Source organism: Quercus robur, chromosome 8 (genome assembly GCF_932294415.1).
Source record: "Quercus robur chromosome 8, dhQueRobu3.1, whole genome shotgun sequence".
NCBI classification, from domain to species: domain Eukaryota; kingdom Viridiplantae; phylum Streptophyta; class Magnoliopsida; order Fagales; family Fagaceae; genus Quercus; species Quercus robur.
This window is the reverse complement of record NC_065541.1, coordinates 5,087,649-5,115,158: the sequence shown is the minus strand read 5'-3', so window position 1 is coordinate 5,115,158 and position 27,510 is coordinate 5,087,649. Positions and strand designations below refer to the sequence as shown.

The window sequence follows — 27,510 nt, the reverse complement described above, 5'->3', positions numbered from 1 at the left end:
GTTTGGAAGTGGAAATTCATCTTTTGGGCATGCTTTATTGAGATTTCGAAAATCAATGCAGCATCATATTTGTCCATTCTTTTTCTTGACCGGCACTATGTTTAACAGCCACTTTGGGTGTTCAATGGGTCTAATGAAACTAGCTGCGATGAGTTTCTGCACCTCTTTGATGATTTGGGCTTCAATATCTAGATGGAAGGTTTGCATAGGCTGTATTACCACTTCTGGTTCAACATTAAGAGCATGTGCTACTAAGTTGAGATCCAAGCCAAGCAACTCATTGTATTCCTAAGCAAAGACATCAACATATTCCTTCAAAAGTGCAATGAGTTGGTTTTTCTCTAGCTGTGACAGATTTGCATTAATTGAGGTTATTCGTGGAATATTAGGGTCGTCACTAAGATCGACAACTTCAAGCTCCACATCAGCTAGTAAGGACAGATTAGGAGTTTGTGGTAACTCCTCACATGGTTCAGCAATGTTGTCAAAAGAACGCTCCACCAGAGCTACTGTTTCAACAATGCAGTATAGAGAATGCTCCACTGGAGCTACCATTTTTTTAGTGCAGCAACAAGTTGGCGTTGTATTGGCTTCATTCAGTCCAGTACCCTTCTGTTTGAGACAACTAGGCCCCGCGTACTATCATAATCGGTAACCAAGGTGCCCATCCGGTAGTTGGATTTGCACGCACCTCAATTGTGACCCACTGCTAGATGCTTCCTTACGCTCCTTTTTCTTTTTCTTCTGATCAAGGATCCCTCTCAGATCCACTTCAGGTTCTTCCTCAATAACCTCCCAGTCAGGCAACGGGGTCCCTATAGGTTTTGACGTGGTATCTTCCCCACACGAGGTGAATTCATTATAAAAATCTACTTCAAAATAGTGAGCTTCAGACAAGTCAAACGGAGTATAATTGGCTGGGTGCGTATGGGCTTGCCGAGGAACCTCCCTTTAACACATTAGTGATATGTGGATGGGACCAACTTGTGTCCATAGAGCGAAGGCCACCCGAGCAAGGCATGGTATGATACGGCTGAATCGATCACATGGAACCTTGTAAGTGCCACAATAGGTCCCACTCTAAGGACAAGTTGTATGCTCCCAATGGTATGCTCCTACATCCTAGCGAAACCAGCCACTTCTATGGGAGTGCCGGTGACTCGACTAAGAGGGATTTTAGCTGCTTGGAATGTGCTAGCCGGGATGAGATTCACAGATGCACTGGTATCAACTAATGCCCTCCGTATGTGGACGTCATTGATTTGAGTGGCGACATACAAGGGTCTGCTATGATCAGGGTGTTGCAATTCCATATCTTCGTCAGTAAAGGTGATGGCAGTTTCTAAGAAAACTCTGCTGGCATGAGCCTCAGCGGTAAGGCAGTATGTACCAGAGTCAGAGGCGATGGATACTAGTGCTTCGATTGCTGCCTTCCTTGCTTCTTCATTGAATCCAAGTTGGTTGAACAAGGTACGAAAGGCTGGGCTCCTTTGAAGTGTTGAGACTGCTACGGGTGGTAATTCCCCACCATTACTCACATCATCTTCGATATTTCCTGCATGAATCACTACTGCTGCTGTAGCCTTCCCCATGTTATGTTGTGACAGTGGGTTCCGCTGGACTTCCTGTCCTGGGTTAGATCAAGAGTCTCGTCTGTTATTTTTTTATGAAACATCCTCCGAAAAGCCCTACAATCTTTGGTCTTATGATGCACGTATTGATGATAACGACAATAATGAAGGTTTTGCTTATCTTCCTTCGTAGGCTACCAATTTGGCTTGATGATTCTAAGGACTCCATCAACCACCCACTTATCAACTATCACCTTGATTTCTTCATCAGTACATGGAATGGGAGGTAGCTCCTGTTGTTCTGCACCATCATCCCTCTTGCGTTTTACCCCTGCTGCTGATTCACCACCAGAGACGGCAAGAGCTTGAGGAGGGTTTCTTTTCTCTGGTCTAGGCTTGTCAGTGATAGATGGCTTAACTGATAAGGTTGTCTTCCGAGCTTTTTGGAGTAATTGGGTAAATTGATGAATGTCAAGGTTCTCCAAGTGTGCTCGGTATTATGGGAATATATTGTCGATGCAAATCTCTACTAGCTCTTACTCTTTGTACTGCCCATAACAATTGAGGGCGGTATCTCTAAACCGCCTAATAAAATCAAGGAGCCCTTCGGAAGGCTTTTGTTTCGAATTGTGAAGGGTGATGATGGTGACCTTCTTTTCACCATAGAAATACTTAGTGCAGAAACTTTCCACCATACCTTCCCATGTGGGAATGGAATTAGGTTGAAGAGTAGAGTACCATGTGTAAGCACGATCAATGAGGGACTTTGAGAATTTCCTCAGACAAAGCTCCCTATCTCCTATAAATGGTCCCATAGAATCCATAAATTTGCTAACATGCTCCATTGCATTCCCCTTCCTCCCATCATAAAGGACGAAGGTAGGTGTTTCATACTTCTCCGAATATGGCTTGCCAAGTAGCTCTGCTAGATATGGGGGTTTGCGAATGTAACGCATGGGCTCCTTCTGCAGCCTGCCTCTTTCGTTCTCTAGTAGAGAAGTGAGATCAGATAGAGTGACAAACTGATGTGCAGGAGTGTTTTGTTCACCAGATTAGGAAGTTAGTGGATTAGTTTTTAAGTTTTTTTTTTTTTTTTTTTTTTTTGTGGTCCTCTCATGTTTCGTTTTAATATATATATATAATTTAATAGTTACAATAGAAGATGTGAGGTTTGAACCCTTGTCGAGGAGGAAATTGATGCCTCTGAATAAAATGTCGGGAAACTAAGCCAAAACTTGACTTTGGGCTCTTGAGATGGCACCCAAAGGCTTTCGGTGTGATAACAAGCCTATCCAAGCAAGGAAAAACAAAGGTTACACTTAACAAAACAGTAACAAAAGCCCAATGAAAAATACTTTACAATACTTAGTTAGTACATTAGTGGTCCTGTTCTAATAGTTCAAGGGAAATAAATTCTCCAGCGGTAAGGGTGAAGTTACATCTAAGTCCAAAAGATAAATTGTCCAACAGTAGGGCTGGAATTACACGGTCCAGCAATCAATGATTAGACAAATTTAAGCAAATTTTAGGTCCTTATGTGTCTCATTCAAGAGGAATTTATTGTGCTTTCAGCCATCATTACATCAATATGAGGGAAGAGTTCAATTGTGATAAATACATCATATCCTTCAACAGTAAAGTAAAAAGTAAAAGTAAAAGGTTCCCTAGGAAGAAAAAATGGAGGATTAATTGGCATGGTGTAAAAGGGAGAGAGAGATCCCAGCTTAGTGTAGCGAGTATATCAAACTAAGACTTCGGTGAATATGTGTTTATAAGGCATGGACGAGCTGAATATGGGCTGTTTTTAAGTGAGAGAAATAGGATTGATGTTGAGATTGAAGCTTTTTATGAGTAGTGGGTTGTTTGTGACTAGTTAGAAGATGTTTATGAGCTGTGATAGTAAAAAGGGGAAGAAGAATATCTGGGATTAGATGGGTGTAGGTTAAAGGTGATGGGTGGTGAGCTAAAAGAGAGTTGAACCACCAGCAAAAATGGCCAACGAATCTCAAAGTCTCAGAGGGGTAGCCAGGTTGTCTTTCTGGTTAGTTGCTTGTGTTTTTATAATGGAGTTTTAGGGAAGTATTAATTGACAAGAATCCAAAAACGTATGACTACTTAGAGGTGATGAATCAAGGTCAGGCTTTCCAAGGATTTTTTATCAGAAGTAGGAAATTCCATTTTAGGGGCTGACTTGCTTCTTTGGGTAATGATGGGATTTTAGAGTGTTTTGCATTAAATGCTAGGATTTGGGACTGAGCTTAATTATTGTGATTGAGGCGTGTATCAAGAGCGAATCCTGCTGCTGCAACTGAGATTTGGTCCTCCAAGAAGTGAGATTTAACACCCCCAAGCTAGGTGTCAAGTTTTAATCTACTTCAGGGGATTCCGATGGAGATCCCTTTATGCCCTCCAAACCACATGTTCCCAATTTTCCCCCTTAAGGATTCATGGGCTTGGCACACGAATCACATCTTGAACGTTTTAAATAATTTTAGCATTAATTTGTTGGAGTTTGGATAATTTGGTTTCAACTCCCCTTCCGCTGGAGGTGCAATCTTGGGAAAGATGATGGAGTTCCATCATTCTTTAGACTTCAGTTGATATGACAGCCCTTGTGCACTATTCATGTCAGGTAGAGGGTGGCAGAAAACTGATGGAACAGCCCTTAGTCCATTCTCAAAGGCTTAGTTCTTCTTGTATGAGTCTCTAGTTGCTCCTTTTGGTTAGGGATGAACGAGGGCTGGCTTACATGGGCTGGTCCCTTTGGGCCAAGTTGTGTGCATCCTACAAAATAGTCATAACACATGCTTGCCATGGGTTTTTATCCCCCATAGACTTTTGTTAGTGAATAGTTTGGGTTTTTTCATAGATACTTGCAATGGGCCTTTAGGCAATTAGTTGTATCGTTTGAAATAATAGGACAAGTTTTAAATACTTTTTGTAAATAACACTTACTATGATGAATTCCATATTGCGATGTTTATGGTTTCTAATAATTTAAATGATGAGCTTGTGGGTTTGAATATTTTACCACGAGCGTTGAAGGTATATATTATGGATGTCGTGATGCAAATGATGTTCATGTATTTTATGGGTTTATAATACGAGAACATAATCCTCAAGATATCTCTCAATGAGTTTTTTTTTTTCATAAGAAGATTGTCATGGTCCTTTTTGGCCACGGTAACATTTTACCATAATATTTTTTCTTTGCCAAGCGTTGATAATCTTGGGCTCTTTTTCTTTTTGATAAAGTAGTCCCAATAAAAATTGGGTTTTGATGTTGCCAATGAGAATTGGGTTTTGATATTACCAATAAAAATTGGGTTTTGATGTTGCCATTGAGAATTGGGATTTGAATGAATAAATTGCCATGGGTTTAAATCATGGGCTTTGATTATGAATTTGAATCCCATTGATAAAATTATTTTGCCATGGTCTTGAATTATGGGCTTTTCAAATATTGTCAAGCATAAATATTCTTGGGATTTAAATATAATAGGCTGTGTGCATTTAAAAGTAAATAGGTGGTACTTAAACAAAATTAGGTGAAATAAAAAAAAAAGTACCCTAACAACCCTAATCTCTATTGAAAATAACAAAATGTGCAACGGGTTGAACTTGATCATGCTCTGTTTTAATATAATTTTGCAAGCTTAAAAATAAAACTTTATTTTGTCATTTCCTCTTCCAAGAATTTCAACATGTTCATCACTTCATATTCATCTATCTGTTATAATGGACCCAATCAAGAAAAAAACACTCCAATAAAATGTGTGTTTTTAATATACGTGTAATTGAAAAAGTATGTGAAAAAGTGTGTTAGTGTATTTAAAATGCTTTAAAAGTTGCTTGAAATAGTGTATCAAACAAGCCCTGAATATTACCTCACGTTGTGATCCAGATGCCAATAAAGCGAACAGGCAATAAAGCAATGGAATTAGTAAAAACTAAAAAGTCCTCTTCCCAATACAATATTCTAGACGTAAAAAGTTTTCAATTCTGTATCCTCGTATTTTTATAAGTTAGGAATAGAATACTGTTTTGAGTTTTAATTTTTTACCATCGTTATTTCTAGGCAAAGACCATGTACGAATACAATTCCATTTGGGTTCCCATCTAAGAATGACTATTTTCCTTCCATCGTCTCGGTAGTTCAAGTTACATTTACATTTTGTTTTACCAATTTTATAATTATAGAGATAAAAGGTAATTGCCTTAGTCTTATTTTCGTAATTTTTTCAAGAAGTAACAAAATATGCTTGTTACATTTTAAAGTTACATAATTAGAGATCATTGTAAACACAAAATCACAGGTTTGAAAAGCAAACTATTTAAATTGATTCATAAATATGAATTTGTACTAATGAATAAATGAGGTTTATGTTTTATATTCTTTTTAGAGAGAATAATCCTCTAGTTCGATCTCTTTCAATTCAAGAAGAATTATGTGTTTGAATGATTGATTTGAATACAAAATATTTATCTGCTTTTCATAGATAAAATATAAAAATAAACATTTAAAAAAAAATATCTTAACCACTTTTACCAGAAAACGAAATCGAACCATCTTTACAATAACAGTACGAAAACTTTTACATAACTAATATTTGAAGACTTTTAAGTCACCAATAATTATCAGATATAATTATCCCAATTTGATTGGAGGGACTTATTTTACTTGGTGAATCCAAGTAACATGTGAATGTAATGTCAACTTATATTACACATGGCACCATTTGGTTTATTCTTTAGTGTTATATGTAATTATTTTAGTGACCCTTATAAATTTAATAGTGATCACTAAATTTTGATATGATCATTTGAAAATTGCTGAATTTTTTCCCTGCTTTGTACAGTATAAATTAGTTTAAAAATGATAATAATAATGTTTTGGGTGGATAATGACGACTGTGTTATCGATGGTAGAGATTGTGGATATTGCGTATAATGAAGTCAATAGTACTGGCAAGACATGAACAATAAAGACAACAAACAATAATCTCTTCAATCTATGTATCCACTCTTGATGATAGATCTTTACCATCCGACCAAAATACCAGTCAATTTTCAAAAATTATTGCGCAATAAGTGAATTAATTTATAAGTATAGAGTACCACATGACCGCACGAACCATTGGGGTAAACATGGTATCAATTGAACCTAATGGTTTTCTTCCAAATTTTGTTTTTTATTATTAAAACTAAATATTTCCTCGCAAATATTTTATTTTTCTTAAATTAATATGGAAGGAAGAGAGAAATGTTACATCGTAGAATTAAACAAATACACACACATCATATATTTAGTTTAGATGTGGTAAATTTATGTACTTGCACTAAGGGTCCGTTTGATTGAATGAGTGAAAAAGTAGAAGAATGAAAAAGTGGAAGGATAAAAAATATTTAGTTTTTCCTCATGTGTGTTTGGTTGGAGGGATAGAAGAGTAGAAGGGTGTAAAACTCTTGTTTTGTTGAAAAGAAAAATTGGAGAATAGAAAATGTAGTTTATATAAATTAACTATTATATCATTTTTACATAATAAGTAAGAAATAAATTTATTTGTACTCATCAAATAATATAAAATTTACCAACAATTATATTTTTCAACGAAATGTGTTATATCCACAATATTTTTCGCAATACTTTCACAATAAAATTTATGAAAAAAGTTGTTACTTGTTCTAATTTGAACTCACAACTAAAATTATTTTTTTACTCACCAATATTAACTAATAACAATCTATTATTATTATTATTATTTTTTTTTTTTTTTTGCTGGGTAATTGAGGGGGATAGAACCGCCGAGCTAAAGGAACTTATCAAAAAAAAAAAAAAAAAAATCTATTACTTAAAATTTATTGTGAAAATATTGTGATAACATTTCTCAATTAGGATTTTTTATTCTTTATATTATTTCTCCTTTCTCTCATTTCATTTCATCCACACTTTTTTTTTTCTTGTTTTTCTCCTCCACACATGTTGTCCTTATCTCAATCCCTCCCTTCTTTTCTTTTTCTCCCTCATTCAAGAATGTTCCAACACTATACCGGTAGCTCTCATTCTCTCTATTTTTTTTCTCTTGCTCTCGCTATCTGTTTTTTTTTTTTTTTTTTTTTACTTGATTCCAGAACATTCGTCCCCAACGCAGTCCAAATGGGTCAGATAGCTTCTGTCTTCTGTCTTTTGTCATCTTTTTTTTCCTTTTTTTTTTTTTTGGGCTTTTATTGTTATGATTTGACTAATTTTAAAATTGTGCTTTTGAGTTTGTATTCTGATAATCTGATTATGCTTGAGTTTAGAAATGTTTGAGAGAAAGATTGTTGTGTTTGTAACAGTTGTGTTTGTAACTGTGAGAGGAGAGAGAAACAGGGTATTTGTGTAAAAATGCTGTGACACCACTTTTCACTCCTGTTTTCCTCCCGATTTGAGAGAATAAAAAATGTGGGCCTGAGAGAGAACTTTCTCCCAGATTTTCTGTCTTCCCCATTTTCCTTCCCCAACCAAATAGTGGAATATAGTGTTTTCCATCCTATTTTCCTCCCTCTATTTTCCATCCTTCCTATTTTCACCCCAACCAAACAAAGTCTAAAAGTGAGGTAGAAATTATGCCTGGACCTTAATAATTCTAATATCCCACTCAAACTCAAAATTACAAATCTAAGACTAGTTAACTTGGTCATTTCTTCTTAAAAATTGGCGTCTAAAATTGTCAAGCACTCCATAAAGACTAAAATCGATTACTTTTTTAGGGAGCTAGAAGTGATCCTTTCAAGTTTGTGTGAGAGTAAAAGCAACCGCTTTAAACACAAATAAATCACTCATGAACTAAAATTTGGAAACCAACAATATATTTTGACCCTTCATATAAAGATTTGAGTAATTCCCGAACTAAAGGTGAACTTTGAACACGTTAGGCAAAAGAAAACTACTAAATCTTATCTATAAAATTAATCCTCTATCAAATTCAAGATTTAGAAAGAACACTGCAAATTTAAAAACATGAAAACCAGTAAAAATCGACAATGCAAGAATAGAATGATAATGCTAGCCATGTTCACCTTATTTTCATTGTCTATCAATTTGTTTTGAGGCTCTATGCCACATGAAATTTAACAGCTTCTTTGCACAATGATGAAAGTGAATAAATTAGTGTCATAAGTATTGGGCTGATCAATAAATTACAATAATTCCATGTGCTATCAAACCATTGTTTCTCATTCAATTTATACAAAATGGAGGTTAATATACTAAAATTAGAGTAAAACTTAGGTTTCAAATGCTTCCAAATTGAAAACAACTATATTGTTAGTCATTAACACAACAAAACTGATGTCATCTTTTTCAAAGGCCATCAAATTCGATAATGAATAAAGTGATTCATTGGTAAATGCAATCACATGGTTAAATTTAATAGAAAACCTAAAGTGCAGCATGTAAGAACAATACATAAGTTTTGCCCTTAAAATTACAGATAAAAAAATAACCAATAGTTGTGTTTAGTGTAATCATCCCCTTCTCAGCTAGCAAACACCAAAGTATTTTACATGAGCAAAAAATAACTTTGTTTTATGTAAAAATAAAAAATAAAAAAAATCAACAACAACAACACATTTCCAAGTCACATTTGGAGTCCCCACTTAAATGGTGCAGAGTAAGTATTTTACCCATATGGTTAACTTACATAAAAGTTGTCCAATTGACACCGCTGTTGAGCGCATAACCAACAATTGAAGACATTAGATCTGCAATCTGCACGTACAATGGGTGTCCCCACAGAGTTTTGGTTTGAACTGTATTACACAAATGGGATTCTAACACATGCCTGTTTTGCTAATACAAGGGCAACACCTAACTGCTCTACCCACCAACAGCACACTTAATTGAATAAAGAACAATAATCGCACAACACAACTCAAATATAATCTTAGTTTATGACAAACAGCAACTACTCACTGCATCTAATCTCTGCCTATGCCAGAACAAGATCCTGGTAAAGCCAAACTAAGCCATAAAGAGGGAAATTTCTAACTACTTAAAACACTCTTAAGATCCAAATGCTAAAGTAAATTAACAGGCTAGGCAAATATTAAAACACAATGAACACCTATCTAGATCAAACTAAAGCAGATGATAACAAACACCGCATAAGTAAGCTATAGTCTAATAGTCTACATAACATGCTAAAATGAAATTAAACTAAAATATGACAGCCATAGTAGACACCAAGCACTACTCTGAAGCAATCTATAAGTTTGTCTAAACCATACAATAGAAGAAAGTCTAATAAAAACTCTTCCAATCCTTCAAAGCTTCCCCACTAGTTGTAATAGCCTTTAGTAGTTGTGAGAAAGTGCCTATGAATGCAGGAGAAACAAAACTAGAGGAGCCTGTGTGAAACTTCTAGGGCAAGGATTAAGCAACTGCATGAAAACCTCTCCATTTCTATGTCGCATAGGGAAGATACTAGTGCCTTTCAATTCTACCTCGCATAGGGATGGTAGCGACTAGTGCCACTATAGCCTCCCCTTCCATACAGCCCACCTGCTCCACCATAACTAGCGCCAGGCCCGGAGTCATAACCAGCACCATAGCCTGAACTTCCATAACTTCCATAGCCTTCACTCCCTCGACCATATCCACCTAAACCACTTCCATAACTGCCACCAAAACCGCCACCATAAGGTGCAAAGCGACTAGAATAACCAAGTGAAGATTCACTACGGTAGCCACCTAAGCTACTGGCTCCAAAACCCCCATAACCACCACCATATTCGCCACTACCACTGCCATAACCATATCCACCACCACCACCACCAAGCCTACTGCCAAGACCTCCTGGAGTCCTATAGGGACCTGGACCAAACCCTCCATCAAAACCTCCATAAGAACTGCCAAAACCACCAAAGCCATCATTGAAAGAACGAGACCTAGAGTTGCTACCATATGCTGGAGCAGGTGGTGGGTTTGAGGCTTTCTTTGGTTCAGCTTTCTTGATCTCCACCTACAACAAAGCAACTTAGTTAACCTAGGTACTGCTGCATAAACTAAACTGATAGCCCTTTCCTGAGAAGATCTATACCTGTAACAACCTCCATCTAAAATTAGTAACAAATGACTACAATAGTTTCTTTGATAGAAAATAAAATTAGAAGCAAATTACTAAAATGGTCTTTGATTAAATACCTCAAAACAGAGGACATTATTACCCTTAAAATGTAAGTCACTAGTATAAATGGAGAATGCAATGATGCATGCTCCATGATAAAGAGGAATTGGTTTACATGCTGATTTCTTTGTGCACACTTAAACAAGCTCACCTGGGTACCCGCCATATCAATCATATTTCCCTTTGTTAACATTTCATCTACAACTTCATCATTGTCAAAAATAACGAATCCAAAACCTCGGGAACGATGAGTTTCATGATCACGTATGATCTGGTGTTCCACCACCTTCCCATACTTGGAAAAGAAATTCTTCAACTCATCTGAAGACAAAACACCAAATGCATCAAACTTCAAAACAAGTAGCCAACAATCCCAAACAAGACAAAAAACAACATAACTTAAAAAGCCCTACCTTCAGTGACTGATGATGGAATCCCACCAACAAATATCTTCTTTGTTTTGAAATCCTTTGACTGCCCTTGGCCTTTGGGAATGGTCCTCTTTATCTCAACCTGCTCCAAATTAACTTGATTAGTGAAACTCAAATTTTCTTATAAAAATCTACACATCATATCCAATACAAGCGAGTCAGACATCATGTATGGCATACAGACTAGTGTTTACATAAGTTATATTATAGACAATAAATTCCAAGATCCAGTTTATAACACATCTCTTTAACTCTATATAAAATGATGCATAGAATACAGGAGGTAATTTTCTTTTAAGAGAGAGAAAGGAGGTAAGAATTTAAGTTATCTGTGTTGTGCATTGAAGTATCATGAAATCTACATATTTCCATGCAACAAATGAAAATGTCCAGTATGTTACCACCTAATACAGTTAATAAATAGGAGTTTAGCAGATCAGATATATAACTAATACCAAATGCCCAGCTGTTTGCGGTTTCTAAGGAATCAGGCAAAATATAAGATGAGACTCTGAATTTTTTGAATGACAAATACTTTTGAATCCACCAAATTATTTAGCATCCTAAAACTTTGAACCTGACCTCAGTTGAGCTAAAAGACCAATCTAAGGGACATTTAAGTGCAAATTTTCTGCAAATTAAAAAAATCATAATATGGTATTTTCTTTTACAAAGAAACAATGATTGGTTCTATATGTTCACTAAGAGAATTAACTGCAGAGCTTGAATGGAAGAAACGAATTACAGCGACCCTATTACCTGTTTGCCATTGATGATATGGGTGTCTTCAATGACCTTGTCAACTACTGAAGGATCAGCATAAGTGACGAACCCAAAACCCCTAGGCTGATTAGTATACCGATCTCTCATTATCACTGCATCTGTTATTTCTCCGTATTTCTCAAAGTAACTCCTAAACGCCCCTAATAGTTCCAAAGACACAGCCAACACAAGGCATAACAGAACAGAACACATCAGCAATAGGATTACATTCACAAACAAAATTCTCAGCTAAATTAAGTGCTACCCACATCTAAGCCATTCAACACAACTGTAACCCAATTGAAGCAATTCAAACAGACTAACCAAGAGAAGCAAAACTTCTGAATCAACTAGCATATGAAGCATAGATTTCCATAGCAAATCTATGATTCAGTTATATGTGCATTCAAATATTTAAGTAAACTAAAGAAATCAGCCAATTGATGCAACTTAAACCTCAACACAAGTAAAAAGGTATAAACTATTTGATAATACAAGCATAATATATATAGAACCAACTTTAAAACTGAACTTTTTACAATTGAAAATTTCCCCCAGAAACAAAAAAATCAATAAAAGCCTTAGGCTTACCAAAGCTTGTCTCTTTGTGCAATCCTCCAATGAAGATCTTCCTGCGTTTCACCAAAAAACAAACGAATATCACAAAAAGTTGGAGAAACCCCACAAAAAACAGATCAAAACCCAGATAGGAAATCAGAAAAAGATCCAAAATTTGGCATCAAGCTTCCATTTTTCCCATCGATTTTCTCGGGAACCAAACAGCAAATCAAGAGAGAGAAAGATACGAACCCGGGGCTGGCACCATCGCCAGAGTGTGAGTTATCGGCCCTGGATTTCGAACCCATAGCAGTTTGTTTCGTTGGATTTTCCTGAGAAAATTTGTGAGGGATTTGGATTTTGATTTTGATTTGAGATTGGGTTTTGGTTTTGAAAGAGAGAGAGAGAGAGAGAGAGAGATGGTTAGGGTTTTTGAAGGTAACGTGAGTGGAGAATATAAAAAGATGATTTTTATTGTGAAATGTCTATTTTGACCCTGAATTGAAGAGAAAGTACAAGTAGCTATGCTGTCCCACCGACTTTTATTTTACATTTTTACCCCCAAAGTGAAGAGCAAAAACCAGCTTACCGACTTTTTTTTTTTTTTTTTTGATAGGAGCTTACCGACTTTTTTGTTTGCCGCATACTCTTACCTTTTTTTTTTCTTGAGTTTTTTTTTTTTAGAATGTTCGTGTCCAAGTTGTATTTGTTTTCCTATAATTCAACAGTTTAGAGGGATTTAAATATGGAAATTTCTAACGGATGTGATGGTTAACAAGGGTGAAACATATCAACAAAAAATAACTAACTCACTAATAATTGAAAGATATGTGTTAATGGGTAATTATTTTTGCACACATATCTTTCGTTTATTAGATTTTGATACGAATAACGTGGTATCATTTGATATAAAATATTTTTTCATTTGTAGAACTTATTTACTAAATACAGTATATATCTACTCACAAAAATTTTTTACTAAGAATGATAACAAATGTCGGCATCTCCCAACAATAAGCAACTGAAGTTTGATAAAACATTTTCATAATATTTAAATTTTCGCAATAAATGATGACATATACTACAATTGAAACTCCTCATCAAATTAAATACCTACAACCATTTGCAATGAACATTTTGTTATTCATACTTCCTTCTTTATCATTTTATTTTATGAGGCTAACTATGATGCTTAACTTAATTTTTAATGAACACCTTTTTAAGAAAGAAAACAAATAAAAAAAGAACAAAATAACAAAAAACATATGTCATTGAAGTTTATATTAGATAAAATTATATATTCAGAAAATTTAAACCACTAATAAATTAGTATTCTCTATGTAACAAATAGAATATCATACATCACTATTTTTACTTTCTAAATATGACTAACACATAAAACTCAAAATACATGAAGAAAACTTTTGGGACATTAAAATTTCGTGAGGCATTTTAGATATTGCACAATAAAATATTCTAAGAATCATAAGATTTTGTTGAGGTTTAACTAAGAGAGTAACAGTAGGGACTATATACTTGTCTACAAAATATAAAAGAGGAAATTATTCAACTTTAAACTTGGGGGATAAAACTACCTCAAAAAAAATGGGAGTAAAGTACCTTTTTCCATAATTCTTTTTTGTTAGTAAAACTATGTGTTTTCTACTTTAACAATGTGTTAAAATAAAATAAAGTCAACCCAAGAAAACTGTCCGTAAAACTATGAATTTTGGCTTAACAAATTGGTGTTAAAAAAAAAAAATTCGGGAACACAGTAAGTTTCCATTTAGGATTTGCTTATTTTGCTGAAATTGAAATTTTTTTGTTAAAAGTACTGTAGATAAAAGTAAAAGTTAGCTAAAATAGTATAGTGAGACTCATAAATAGTATCAAAAAGTGCAGTGAGACTCATGAATAGTAGCAAAAATAAGCTGAATAAAAAAATAAGTTGGCAAAAATAATCCATGCCAATTGACACTAAATGTCACAATATTTTTCAATACCTTTGTTTTAGCTATGGTAGACCCTGGTATGATTTTTTATAATTTTATTTCAGAGTAATGCTACATCCACAATATTTTCACAATAAATTCTAAATGATAAATTGTTATTGGTTTTTAATTGGAACAACTACTTTAAACTATACATTAAAGAAACAACAAATAAAAAACCAACAAAAGAAAACTGTGTGTGAAATAATGAATTTTTGCTCATCAAATTTCACTAAACCAAAAAAAAGTCTAAGAACACAATAAAATGTCACAATATTTTTACAATACCTTTATTTTTAGCTGTGGTAAGTTTCGGTCTTATATATTATTATCTATTTCATAGAAATGCTATCTCCATAATATTTTCATAACAAATTCTAGATGGTAAGTTGCTACTGATTTTAAATGAACCCACGACTGATATCATTTTTTTGTCTATCAATAGTAGCTTACCTATGATTTGTTGTGAAATTAATGTAAAAATATTGTGGACTTAGCATTTTTTTATTTGATCTATAAGAAACTAAGATCTCAACAAATATGAAAATATTGTGATAACAACAAGTGTTACAACATTTTTATAAAATATTTATTTTAAGTTATAGTTGGTCACAGTCTCATATTTTATTATTTTATTTCAACTTATAAGAAATTGGCACCTCAATAATTGTGAAGTTTATTGTGTCAGTATAACAATATATATGACAACTCATATAAATATATATATATTTTTTTTAAAAGAGCACAAACCGATGACTTGAAGAAAAAAAAAATGCCAATGAAGTGATGAACAGTACATATTGAACAAACTAAAAAGTATGGTAACTTTTACACATTCACACAACAAGTGTTACAACATTTTTACAAAACATTTATTTTCAGCCATGGTTGGTCACAGTCTCCTATTTTATTATTTTATTTCAACCTATAAGAAATTGACACCTTAATAATTGTGAAAATATTGTAAAATTTATTGTGTCAGTATAATAATATATATGCTAACTCATATAAATATTAAAAAAAAAAAAAAAAAGGCACAAACTGATGACTGGGGGAAAAAAAATCTATAGCTACTATAGCTACAGTGTCAATTGAACAAACCAAAAGACACGGTAGCCACTGTAGCTACACGCATTAGCGTTTTATATATATATATATATATATATATTTTGCTAAACTTCAATTTCATTAAACACTAACAAAAGAGCATGATGAGGAATCTTCCATACAAACCGACATAAGAGTGGGAGGAAGATTACTCTTATTGAAACAAAACTTCTAGCAGGAGTTCAACGCAATTCTAACAGCTGAATGCGCAGCTGTGTTGCTGTTTCTCCTAATCCAGCGAAACTTACAAGAAATAAAACTAGAACTTAAGCTACAGATGTTGTTAATAATAGTGCAAATGTTCCAATCTGGTATATGGTCCAGCACTTTATATATGTATATATATAGTTTGAGTGGCACGTGCAAAGCATGTGTTGTACATTAGGTGAGAAATTTAAGATAAAGTTTCTATTTAAAGAAGTATGAAACCATGTACTAAAAAATGCATGTCGTATAATGCTAATATCATTTGTACGGCACCGGGCCTCTAGAGCCATTTGGGCCTTAGACCTAAGCTGTATGGTATGTCCCACGGTTCCTGACACCCAAGTCAAAGACTGGGCTTAAGGCCCACTTGGGCCATGGGAGCAAATCCTGTAGTATCATGTTTGGCCCAAAACCTGTTGGGCCGATCGTTGAAATATGTACTTGTCAGTTCGTGGCCAGGAAGTTGCCCGACGCGTCCCATCTCCTATGCGCATAAGTGCCCGGGAAGGCCCTATCCTGGATGCTCGGCGACTCCTCGGCAAATTTCGCCGCCGAACATCACCCCTTCCTTGAAGTAGGAACTAGTTCCAATGCCACTCACACCATACTCCCAACTAAATATCCATTTAGCGATAACAGTATTGGACCCCTATTCCCACTAACCTTGAGAGTAATCATGATTTTCCCACTAATTTTGGACTATAAATAGATGAAGCTAAGGAAATGAAAGGGGTTGTTGAAAGTCTGAAAGGAGAGTCTCGAATCTAGATTAGTAAACTACAAAGAGTGATAGGAAAGGAGTCCAGAGGTTATAGAAATATTGCTGGGTCTCTAAGTTAAAATCACCCAAAGTAGGAAATCCAAAACCCACATTATAAATATATTGTGAGCCCAAGAGCAAGACAGGTCTATTAAACTCGTTTAAGGTGCGCACATCATTCATATAGGAATGTTGATTACACACAAACTTAATATAGTTATTTAACATATGAATATCTATTTTACTATGATAGTTTCTTAGAACCTATTTGCTAAATGCAATATCCACTCACTAAAAATATTTTAAGAATGATACAAATGAGTTATCAAAAAAAGAATGATAACAAATATCATCTTCCAACAATAAGCAACTAAAGTTTTGCTAAGACATTGTTACAATATTTGAATTTTTGTAATAAATAAGACCATATGTAATTAAAACTCTTCATCAAATACCTACAACCATCCACAACAAATATTTGTATTCATACTTCATTCTTTATCGTATTACTACATTTTATGTGTCTAGCTATAATGTTTAGCTTATTTAGTTTTTATTAAACACCTTTTAAGCAAGAAAATAATTTTTTTAAAAAGAACAAGATAACAAAAGGCATATGTGTCATTGAATTATATAAAATTATAGGTTTGGAAGATTAAAACCTACTGAATCTTCTACCTTAGTAGTTGTGAAAATATTGTGACAACAACAAAATGTCATAAAATTTTCACAATACGTTTATTTTCAGTTGTAATGGGTCCTAGTCTAAAAATTTTTTGTTTTATTTTATTTTGACCTATAAAGAACTTACACCTTAGCAGTTGTGAAAATATTGTAAAAACAACAAAATGTCATATTTTCACAATAATTTAAGTTGTGATGGCTCATGGTATGATATTATATTATATTTTATTTTGATTTATAAGCTACTCACACCTCAGCAGTTGTGAAAATAACAAAACCAACATCAACTCTCTTTCTTCGTCATTGAAAAATGCAAAGAAATAATAGAAACTAAATTGCACAACAATAGTGCTTGTGTATATTTACATAAGTATTATAGTTTAAATGTATTTTGCACAATAGATGTGGGCGTTTTTGGAATTGGCTGGGCAAAATCTGGCTCTTTAGCCATTTTGCATGAGTTGAAATGAGTGTCTTAAGAAACTTACATCTTAGCAGTTGCGAAAATATTATAACATCGACAAAATTTTACATTTTAACAATACTTTTATTTTAAGTTGGGGTACGTCCTTATATGATATTTCATATTTTATTTATTTATTTTTATCTATTTGCAACTGACGCCTTAAAAATTGTAAAAATATTATGATAACACCAAAAATGTTATAACATTTTCACAAGAATTTATTTTCAATTGTGGTTGGTTTCGGTTTGATAGTTTATTATTTTATTTTGTCTTATAAAGAATTGACACCTCATCAATTATGAATATATTATGACATTTATTTGTGTAGGTAACAAAAACACTATATTAACACGTATAAATATTTTAAAAAATAAAAACAGAAATAAGCTCAAAGCATGATTTACACAACTACATATAGATGTTAAAACCTTCTCAAAAAAAAAATAATATATATATATATATATAGATGTTAAAAAAGGAAAATGGAAAAAGGAAAAATAAAAAGAGGCCCAAGCCAGCAGGCCCAGCACACATGAAACACCTCTGCATTAACTATCAAGTTTTGTTTTGGTCTTACGGTGAAACACGCCTGTTATGCTCACAAAGAGACAAAAATTGCCTAAACCAAAGTAACTGTAGAAATAGCTATAGACACTTTTTATATAGTTAGTAGATGTTATTTTAGTTCCACTCATGTAGTTTCTCAAAAAAAAAAAAGTTCCACTCATGTACGAAATGTAAGTTCATGTTTATTAACTATTTTTTTTTTCAAAAACTTCTTACTAAGAATGAAAATAAATAAAAGTTTTTTTTTTTCTCAAAATTAGAAATATGTTTGGCTAATTGGGAAAAAAAAGTAGAATAAAAAAATTGTGAACTCATATTCATTCACATTCTATCAAAAGCTTGACATGCATCTTTCTTACTTTTACATCTCTATTACATCCAAATCAATTTGTTATTAATTCGATATCACCATGAAAGAGACCAATTCAAGAAATCATTGGGCCTCCTCCAAACTTGAAGTGACTTGTGACTTTGAATTCTCACATAAACACATAAAAAACACCACCCAATAACGCATAGAAAACACCATAATTTTAAAAAATATTTTTAGAAATTTTTTATGGAAAAAAAAAATTAAATTTTTTACAACTTCTTATATTTTCCCATGAAAGTACGTAATGTCGAAACTTTCGTAAAATTGTTTATTAATAATTGCCATAAAGACATCCATTAATAGGACCCTTGAAAAAAACATCTTGGCTCGATTCCACTACACATGGACCTTAATTCGCTCGAGTCAACTTAGTTCTATCTCCTTAGGTGCCACCTAAGTTGACTCAGTAACTTCGTCATACTATTATGCCTATCAAACTATGTCGCTTTTGAACTAGTAAAATCCTAGATCAAAGTTGGACTTCCAAACCATTGAGTTGGTCATTGCAAATTTATGCATGTTGAGATGATTCAAGGGAAATGAAATGGTGCAGTGACTTCCACTACCATAAGTAACGTTCTCCTGGAAGGTACACCAAACAAGCCTAGATGCGTTGTAGGAGAGCGGTGGTTGATGGAGAAACAAATGGTGGAGGAGTGAGAAGACAAGGTATAGAGGTTGATGCAACTGGGAGAGGCTAGATGATGTTGGTGATGGTGGCGGTGGTGGTGATGGTGGTTCTATTAGTTTCTTGAATGCTAGCTTCTCAACATGTTAATAAATCAATAGTTGGAACTTGGAAGAGAGAGGTATAAACCCTAAACTTTTAAGGAATAAACACAAGGAAGTACTACTTGGTTAGTTATAGACCTTTTTGACCTTTTGCCTCCCATTAATTTGTAAATGACGCATTATTTTTAGCCTTTCTAAACATATTCATCAATATTGTTGTAAACAACGTAAAATCTTTGCTTAATCAAAGAAAGAAAAAGGAAAAATCTCTTTGCTAGCCCTGCTTGCTAATAATTCCCAAATGTTCTCAATTGTGTTGGTTCCATAGACATGAAATACTGTGACGGTGTGAACCACATATAGATTATTTCTAAACGAACAATGACATAATGGCTTTGAGTCTTTTGACAATTTGGTGTCACTCACTCAGCAAACTTTTCACAAATGGAACTGTGCCGTTTGGAAAGGTTGTTTCCCTCTCTACAGATATAACCTATCAAAAGACTTGAAATTTTTTGTTAGAGAAACTATTTGCGAGAAAATTTTATTTCTTTATCTTTATAAGTAATTAATAATAAGCTATCATATTTTTTCTATTTGTCAAATTTGTAGTCAAACTTTGTCCAAATTCAAATGATTATGATGGATTTTGGGTTAAGTTGGAGTGTTCCTGAGGATTTGTCAAAGTTTAAAAGTAACTCCTTACGGACTAGTTATACTTTGTTTAAAATAAAAAAGTTTAAAAAAAAAAAAAAATACTACTTTGTCTTTCTTTCATACTTTTTATTGAATAATTTTAGTTACATTGATTTAAAGAAAATAACTAAAATTTATTCTTTGTTGAAGTACTATAAACTTATTTGATTTAGTTGGTTATTTATAAATTTCTATTTCTTTTACAAACTTGGATTTTGCGAGTGTAAATTAGTTAAAGAAACCAAATATTTAAATTTAATTATTTTCTTAAACTGTAATATTATGATATATGATTTTTAGATATGAATAAATAATAATAAAAAAAGATATATTACCACCTTTGAAGCTTTTCATTCAATTATTGGATTGGATTTGAGGCCAAAATGGGAAAATGCCCATTTTTGGAAATTTTTTTTTAGCAAAATGTTCATATTTTGAAACTATCTAGTAAAATGTCCTTGTTTTTTAGACTTGATATTAACAAAATTGAGTTACAGATGGAACTTGACATTAGCAATGTCGAGTTCTATGCATATTTTGTCATTTAAATTTTTTTTTTAAATTTAAGTGGAACTTGATATTGTTAATGTCAAGTTTTACTTAAAAAAACACATAGAACTCAATTTTGAGGATATCGAGTTTTACACATAACTCGATTTTGTTAAAATCGAATTTCAAAACAGGGGCATTTTACTAAATAATTTGAAAAGAGTGACAAATTGATAAATTGTTTTCTAAAAAGGGGCATTTACCCATTTTGGCTTAGATTTGATGCATATTTCACCTCTTTGTCTCTCGCTCTGGTGTGGTTTTTGGGTTCTTTGTTTTCATTTCATAACTTAGACGAAAATGATGACGTGTGTGTTTGGCCATTGGAAGGCGGTTGTGAAAAAAAAAAAAAAAAAAAAAAAAATACAAAAAAAAAAAACAACAACAACAACAACGGGTTTTAGTTTTTAGGGTTTGAGAGATGGATGGCTAGCATTATATATATATATATATATTTGATACAAGATAAAATTTTTACTTTAACCTAATCTAAGTGTATATGTGTATGAAGCTCCCCTCCTAGAAACTTAAACTTCGGCTCTTGCCCCCAACACCCTACAAGCATCTATACTTGTGGAGTGACCACCGCACCAAAGGTGCACGATGGTGGCTAGCAATATTTGTTAAATAAGGTAAGATGACGGTGCGTAGCGTGTGTATTAACTACTCAAGGTGCGCACTAAATGAATAATTAATGCACAACCTCCTCACCATCATCATATCTTTTTTAACCGATAATCTTAGCTATCCATCTCTTGAACCTTAAAACGCCACGTTTTTTTTTTTTTTTCATTTTCTTGCTCACAATGCCACAACCATCTCCCCCAAAGGCCAAACATGCACATTGTCATCCCCATGTGTGACACTTGGATTGATCCCCAGTTTCCATAAAATCACAATGGATTGGATCAAATGCATCAATCCCAAATACCTTGGTTCTGAAAAAAGTAAAAGACAGGGGTTAAACACCTCACTATATTAGCCTATCTTGTCTATGATCAAATTTGGAGGTATCAAAGCAAGATAATTTTTGAGAACTCATCCATAACACCCCTCATTGTTGCTGTTGAAGTTAAATAAATCTTTTGATTATCATTAGAGTATTCGTATCAACTCATGCAAAAATTTATGTTTATTTTAGTATAAGAATTTACTTTTTCTATTTTACATGCTCACTTTTCAAAACACCTCACATTAGATTATTTATTTTACATTAAATTTAATTAAAATATTAATTTTTTAATTGTTTTTCTTTTTTCATGCACAACAACCACCATTTACTTTTTTTTCTTCATCCTTAGGATAGATAAAAAAAGAATAAAAAACTAATTGCAAAATAAATTGTGTCAGTGTAAATCTACAAGTAGATTGTAGCAACTATGTATTTTTACACAAATTTGAAAGACCTATTGTGGCTGAATTTTGAGCTTGATTGACTAAAATGTGACACTTTTTATATTATATACAAGTCCTGATGCAAATGCTCTAAATGCTTGGATCTCCCCCATCCCCAGACTTTTTGCTACTTGGAATCCCCCACTCTTAGGCTAGCTTAAGTATAACTTTAATGTTGCTTTGCCTGATCAATAATCATTCATCTCAACTATCTTCAAAAACTTAGGCACGACATATTAAGAATTTTTTGGGGTGCATAACTACATATTAAGAATTTTTTTTCAAACTATTAATCAAATAAAACATTATCGATTGATCTAGCATTATAAAGAGTTACACTATGTGTAACTTGATCCTAACAAAAAAAAAAGTTATATTCACTATAAGACTCATAAACTCATTCACAAAATAACCTCTACATATAGAATTGTGGTAATGTCAAAATGGTGCATCAATACCAAAATATTTCATTTCTTAACCAAACTGAAATGATTTTAGGTATAATATTGACAACTTTGATTTGGATCCTAACTTCTTTTTTGAGAGAGAAAGGTAGTAGACTAGAAATATATATATTCATACATATATATTTGGTTAGAAATCCTAATGCTACTATCCGAACCCCCTTCTTTATGTACCCTACCAATCCGCCTGAGGGGCAGTTAATCTCTTTTTTTTTTTTTTTGAAAAGGAGGGGCAGTTAATCACTATTATATATTTTGCATTCCCCCCCCCCCCCCCGCGGCAACAAAAAAAAGGGTAATTCGACCACTTAAATTATCAATGTTCTATAATAACTAAAAAATGATGTCTGAGTTGATCTTATCCTTTATTTAATTAATAATTAAGAAATAATTATTTATTGAGTAATAACTTTGAGTTTTTAATAAAATATTGCTTGTAGAAATACCAATAACCCGTCCTTTTTTGCATAAAAAAAAAAAACCGTCCTTTTCAATTTTGAAAAAAAAATATTATCAGCATTTGTATAATTATTGTAAACTATACTTCATGAATTTCATTTCTCATTTTTCTAAATACAAAGAGGGTAAAAGATTCTACTTTCTAGTCTCAAGAAAGGCTATTCCTCAATTTGCAAGACATTATGTAAGATACAATTTGATACCTATCATGTTCAAGGTACAATTTTTGCAAAAAGATCTTAGGATGGAATAATGTTAGGTTCCCTTAATAAGAAACTAAGGAGAAAAACTAGAAAAAGTACATGTAGTTGGAATAGGAATCATATCTAGATGTCATATGACACATGAAACATTTTATTATGGACCAAAAATGTGGTGGACAGTGAAAGGTATTGCACTATACGTTATAAAGGAAAGTCAATGGAACTCCAATAATGATGCTTCAAAGTACTATTGAGTAAACCATTGATCTTTTGTCACTAGCTAAGCTAGCTGATGATTCTTATTCCAAAACGAGGGAATATCTGAGCTCATTCCATCTTTTAAGATGAAGAATAATCAGTTAGCTCTTAAAAGAAATGAACATTTAAGTTCTTCTTTTTAAAAAAAAAAAAAAAACTACTCATGAAAAGCAAGGAATATATGGTGGTGATGAGGATTGGTTTATGCTCATTGAATATTGGTAGTTGATAAAAACGAGCAAACTTAGAACAATGGTTTTCAATTTTATTTTTTATATTTCATAACTTTCTAATATCATGCAAAAAGTGAAAGTTGAATGTATTTTTGGGTACGAGATCTATGAGCACCAGTTGCAAAACTTGGACACATTTTTGTTAAAAATTTGTTTGTTGTTGCAATGTGTTAGCTGAACAATGGCAAATTATGAACCAAATGACTCTGTTCAAGCCATTTTTTTCAATATCTATTTTTTATTTTTAGTAGTCCTTTTGGTTAGGTGATCTAGGACCGTGTTTTTAAAATTCAAGACGCCGTTTTGCAGCAAAAATTCCTTATAGTGTTTTTTATAAACACTCATTTTAAATCTGAAATGCCGGTTCCCAATAGTTTATACAAACACACTCTAGGTCAAAAGCTTTGTAGCTATGTAATATATATGTGTCCGTTTAGAAATTGTTTATTTTCAGTAACTTATTTGCATAATATGAAATAAAAAGCTAAAAACTACTTTCTTTTTTTTTTAATGTTGAAAATTAAATTATTTGAAATAAAGCTATATAAGACAAAAATATTCAATAATACCCGCAAATAGTAAATAATTTAAACAAAAATTAACTTTTAATTGATTGTGAAACGCATGAATAGCCTATTCTCCTTTACCAACTGATAATAATAATAATAGTTTTCTCATTAAAAAAAAAAAAAAAAAAAAAAAAACTGATCATAATAATAAGCTATATTACCATAGCCACGTCAGGTTTCCGAAGTAATCTCAATAATCAATATCAACCTTTTGGAACTCGGTCCAAAAAGGAGATGCTAAGAAGATCCTAGATGAGAAAACTTGAAGAACAAGTAGATTTATTATTATTATTATTATTATTATTTTTTTCCCCTTGGGATGCCTTGTAGAGCAAGTGGATGCCATATAGGAAGAGCTTTTTAATTGATTATTTAATAAATAGTGAAATGATTATCTATATTTCTTTCCATAGTAAAACTTATACAACAACAGTGCTATACATTAGATAGGTCAATTGAATTCAAACACTGGATTATGTTGAATTTAATTATCATTAAAAAAAGATATCACTATTTCTGTTTTATTAGTAAGTGCAATTAAGTATTTGAATTTAACTTTCTCAAAAAAAAAAGTATTTGAATTTAATATCATTTTTCATCATTAATGTGATGGTTACTCTATAAGTATAAATTTTTGTATGGGAGAAGAGAAAATAGTCAGAGTTTAAGTCTCTAGAAAGGAACTTCATACACATATATATTTACGTTAGGGTATAGTAGATTACTATCTCAAAAGAAAAAGTTATTTGAATTTAATTGGGGAGTCTAGTGTATTGTGCCGCACTTAAGGTATGTGTATATAAGTTTTACCATTCTTGTCTTATTGGATGTGTAATTATTCAGTATTTCAAAAGTACAATAATTTGGTACTTTCTCATCTCATTTAATAGTAGGTTCTATTAATTAAGTTTATAGTGAGATCTAACATTAATGTTAGAAAATGAATTACCACATCAATGAACTCTAGGAAAACTTGGTAATTTTCCCATTAAGACAACTCTTATATGTTCATTTTAAAAATAAGGTATCTCATGTATTAGATATATACAAATTTTCTCTCATAGCATGTGGGTCCCACATGACTGAGGTCTATAAAATATAAGAAGAATGATGCATATATTTGATGTATAAGATAATTATTGCTATGAATAGCTTGTACTCCTTAAAAATTTACTCTTTAATCTTATTTGTTATAGAAAAAAGTGGTCACCTCCATTTGAATTAATTCATTTAATCGTCCATATAATATATTAAAGTAAATTTCAAGGCATGTGTGTGTGTTTTTTATTTTTAGTATTAAGTATGTAATTTAAATGAGATGACATCAAATATATTGTTTTATACATGAAATAAAAAGTCTTTATCAAAAAAAAAAAAAAAAAAAGATAAAGAAAAACATGAAATAAAACTTAACTGTAAAATGGATTCTTCTACTAAAAAAAAAAAAAAAAAACTGTAAAATGGATTCATAGGTAATTATATCACACTTGAAATAAAATTACATCACATCCCAAGAACCCCCGGATACAATTTGAAAAAGAAAAAAAAAAAAATCAAAATCACACAAAGGAGAGAAAATTTGCATAAAAAATTATGAAATCAACTTTCCAACAATTGAAAACCCTTACTATTTTCAGTTAACCTCAAAGAAACACATTTCCTCTACTTTAGTATTTTTTTTTTTTTTTGGGTTAAAATGAGAAATGCTATGTCTACAGTATTTCATAACAAATTTTAAGTGGTCGATTGTTATTGACTATTATTGATGGACAAAAAAGTAATTTCAGTGGTAAGTTCAAATTGGAATTAGTAACAACTTACCACTTAGAATTTATTGTGAAATTGTTGTAAATGTAACATTTTTTATTTATTTATTTATTTTATAACAAGTCTAGTGACACAAATGTCAGTGATTGGTCTATTGTGACTTACATCTTAACAAGTTGTAAAAAAAAAAAAAAAAAAAATTGTCCTTGTAATTGTCATTGCTAACCCACTCCCACAATGCCACCATTCTCTATATATAGACCATTTTTATTTATGTGTACTCAACTAAAAAAACAAAAAAAAAAAAATTATGTACATAAAAACCATTCTATTAGATTAAAATAAAAGCTATATAAGTTTTTATTGGTTTATTTTCCTTTAAAGAATAAATTGGGTAAAATGTATACTTTTACTCTAAAAAGAGAATGATTTAGATTAAAAAAATTTAAAAATTCCCGAAACAATATAACCTCCTTTTTAAGCATGGCAAAAATTCCTCACCATGCATGATTCACCTTTAATGTGTTTGTTCCATGCCTTGTCTCTTACCCTGCCTGTAATGTGTGTGTGTGTTTTATTTAATAAATTTTAAATTATACACACACACACACATATATATATATATATGTACACACACATTTATATATATCATTTAATCCTTTTTATACATACCCACATACACATATAATTTACTAACATCACCCCCCCCCCCCCCCCCCCAAGACCCTTATTTTCTATCTCTTTTAGCATTCTAACAATTATCCATCACTCCCTTTTTCATTTCTATTTCATTACCATCAAATTCACCTACTTAGAGATGAAGAAAACCCTCCAACTTGTCATGTTCTCAACTTGCCTCGCATGAATTTTTCTCACCTTGAAAAAGGGATGGGGAGAGAATAGAGTTTTCTAATTTGACCTCATCCAATCCCATTGCCATAACAAGCCCCCGTAAAACAAAATCAAAATCACAAAATATAGCCAAACAATAAAATAAATTATAAAAAAAAAAATTATACGTCCGTTACAGAGCAAGACTGGATTCATAAATAAGTTACTTTATTTTATTAGGTTTAGTCCTTTAAAGCCTTACCTTATTTTACCAACCATTTAGTCAAATCCAACTTTTTTTTATTCCACCAAAATAAGCAATATCATACATGAACCCGGTCATTTTACAGGAAACACCTTCTCTTTTTTCTTTTGTATCATTATACATATTCAATCTTAGCCATTTATTCATGATTAAAAAGATATTAAATAAGACAATATCATATTTTGACGGTTAAGATTAAGTATCCACGATACATAAAATACCCAAAAAACCAAAATCCTATATTATTATTATTTTTTATTTTTTACATGTAAACACAAAGGAAAGAAATACCACTTCTCCAACACACTCACCTCTCAAACCCAAACCCTCCCCCACCCCACCTATATATACACACCCCACCAAGCCATCACTCTATGCATATAAAAAAGTACCACCATCACTGATGATACTATTACAATTAGGTCATTATATATAAATATTC

General features: G+C 32.4%; 1 protein-coding gene across 1 annotated transcript; it reads right to left on the bottom strand.

Moving 5' to 3' along the window:
• Positions 1 to 9,703: 9,703 nt before the first annotated feature.
• On the bottom strand, positions 9,704 to 12,922 carry LOC126694272 (heterogeneous nuclear ribonucleoprotein 1). The gene is made up of 6 exons (XM_050390414.1): positions 12,745 to 12,922; positions 12,526 to 12,566; positions 11,932 to 12,095; positions 11,155 to 11,254; positions 10,893 to 11,062; positions 9,704 to 10,576 (listed from the first exon to the last, which is right to left on the bottom strand). Exons 1-6 carry the CDS (start codon positions 12,798 to 12,800, stop codon positions 10,055 to 10,057), a joined length of 1,053 nt encoding a protein of 350 aa, XP_050246371.1. The 5' UTR covers positions 12,801 to 12,922; the 3' UTR covers positions 9,704 to 10,054.
• Positions 12,923 to 27,510: the final 14,588 nt, after the last annotated feature.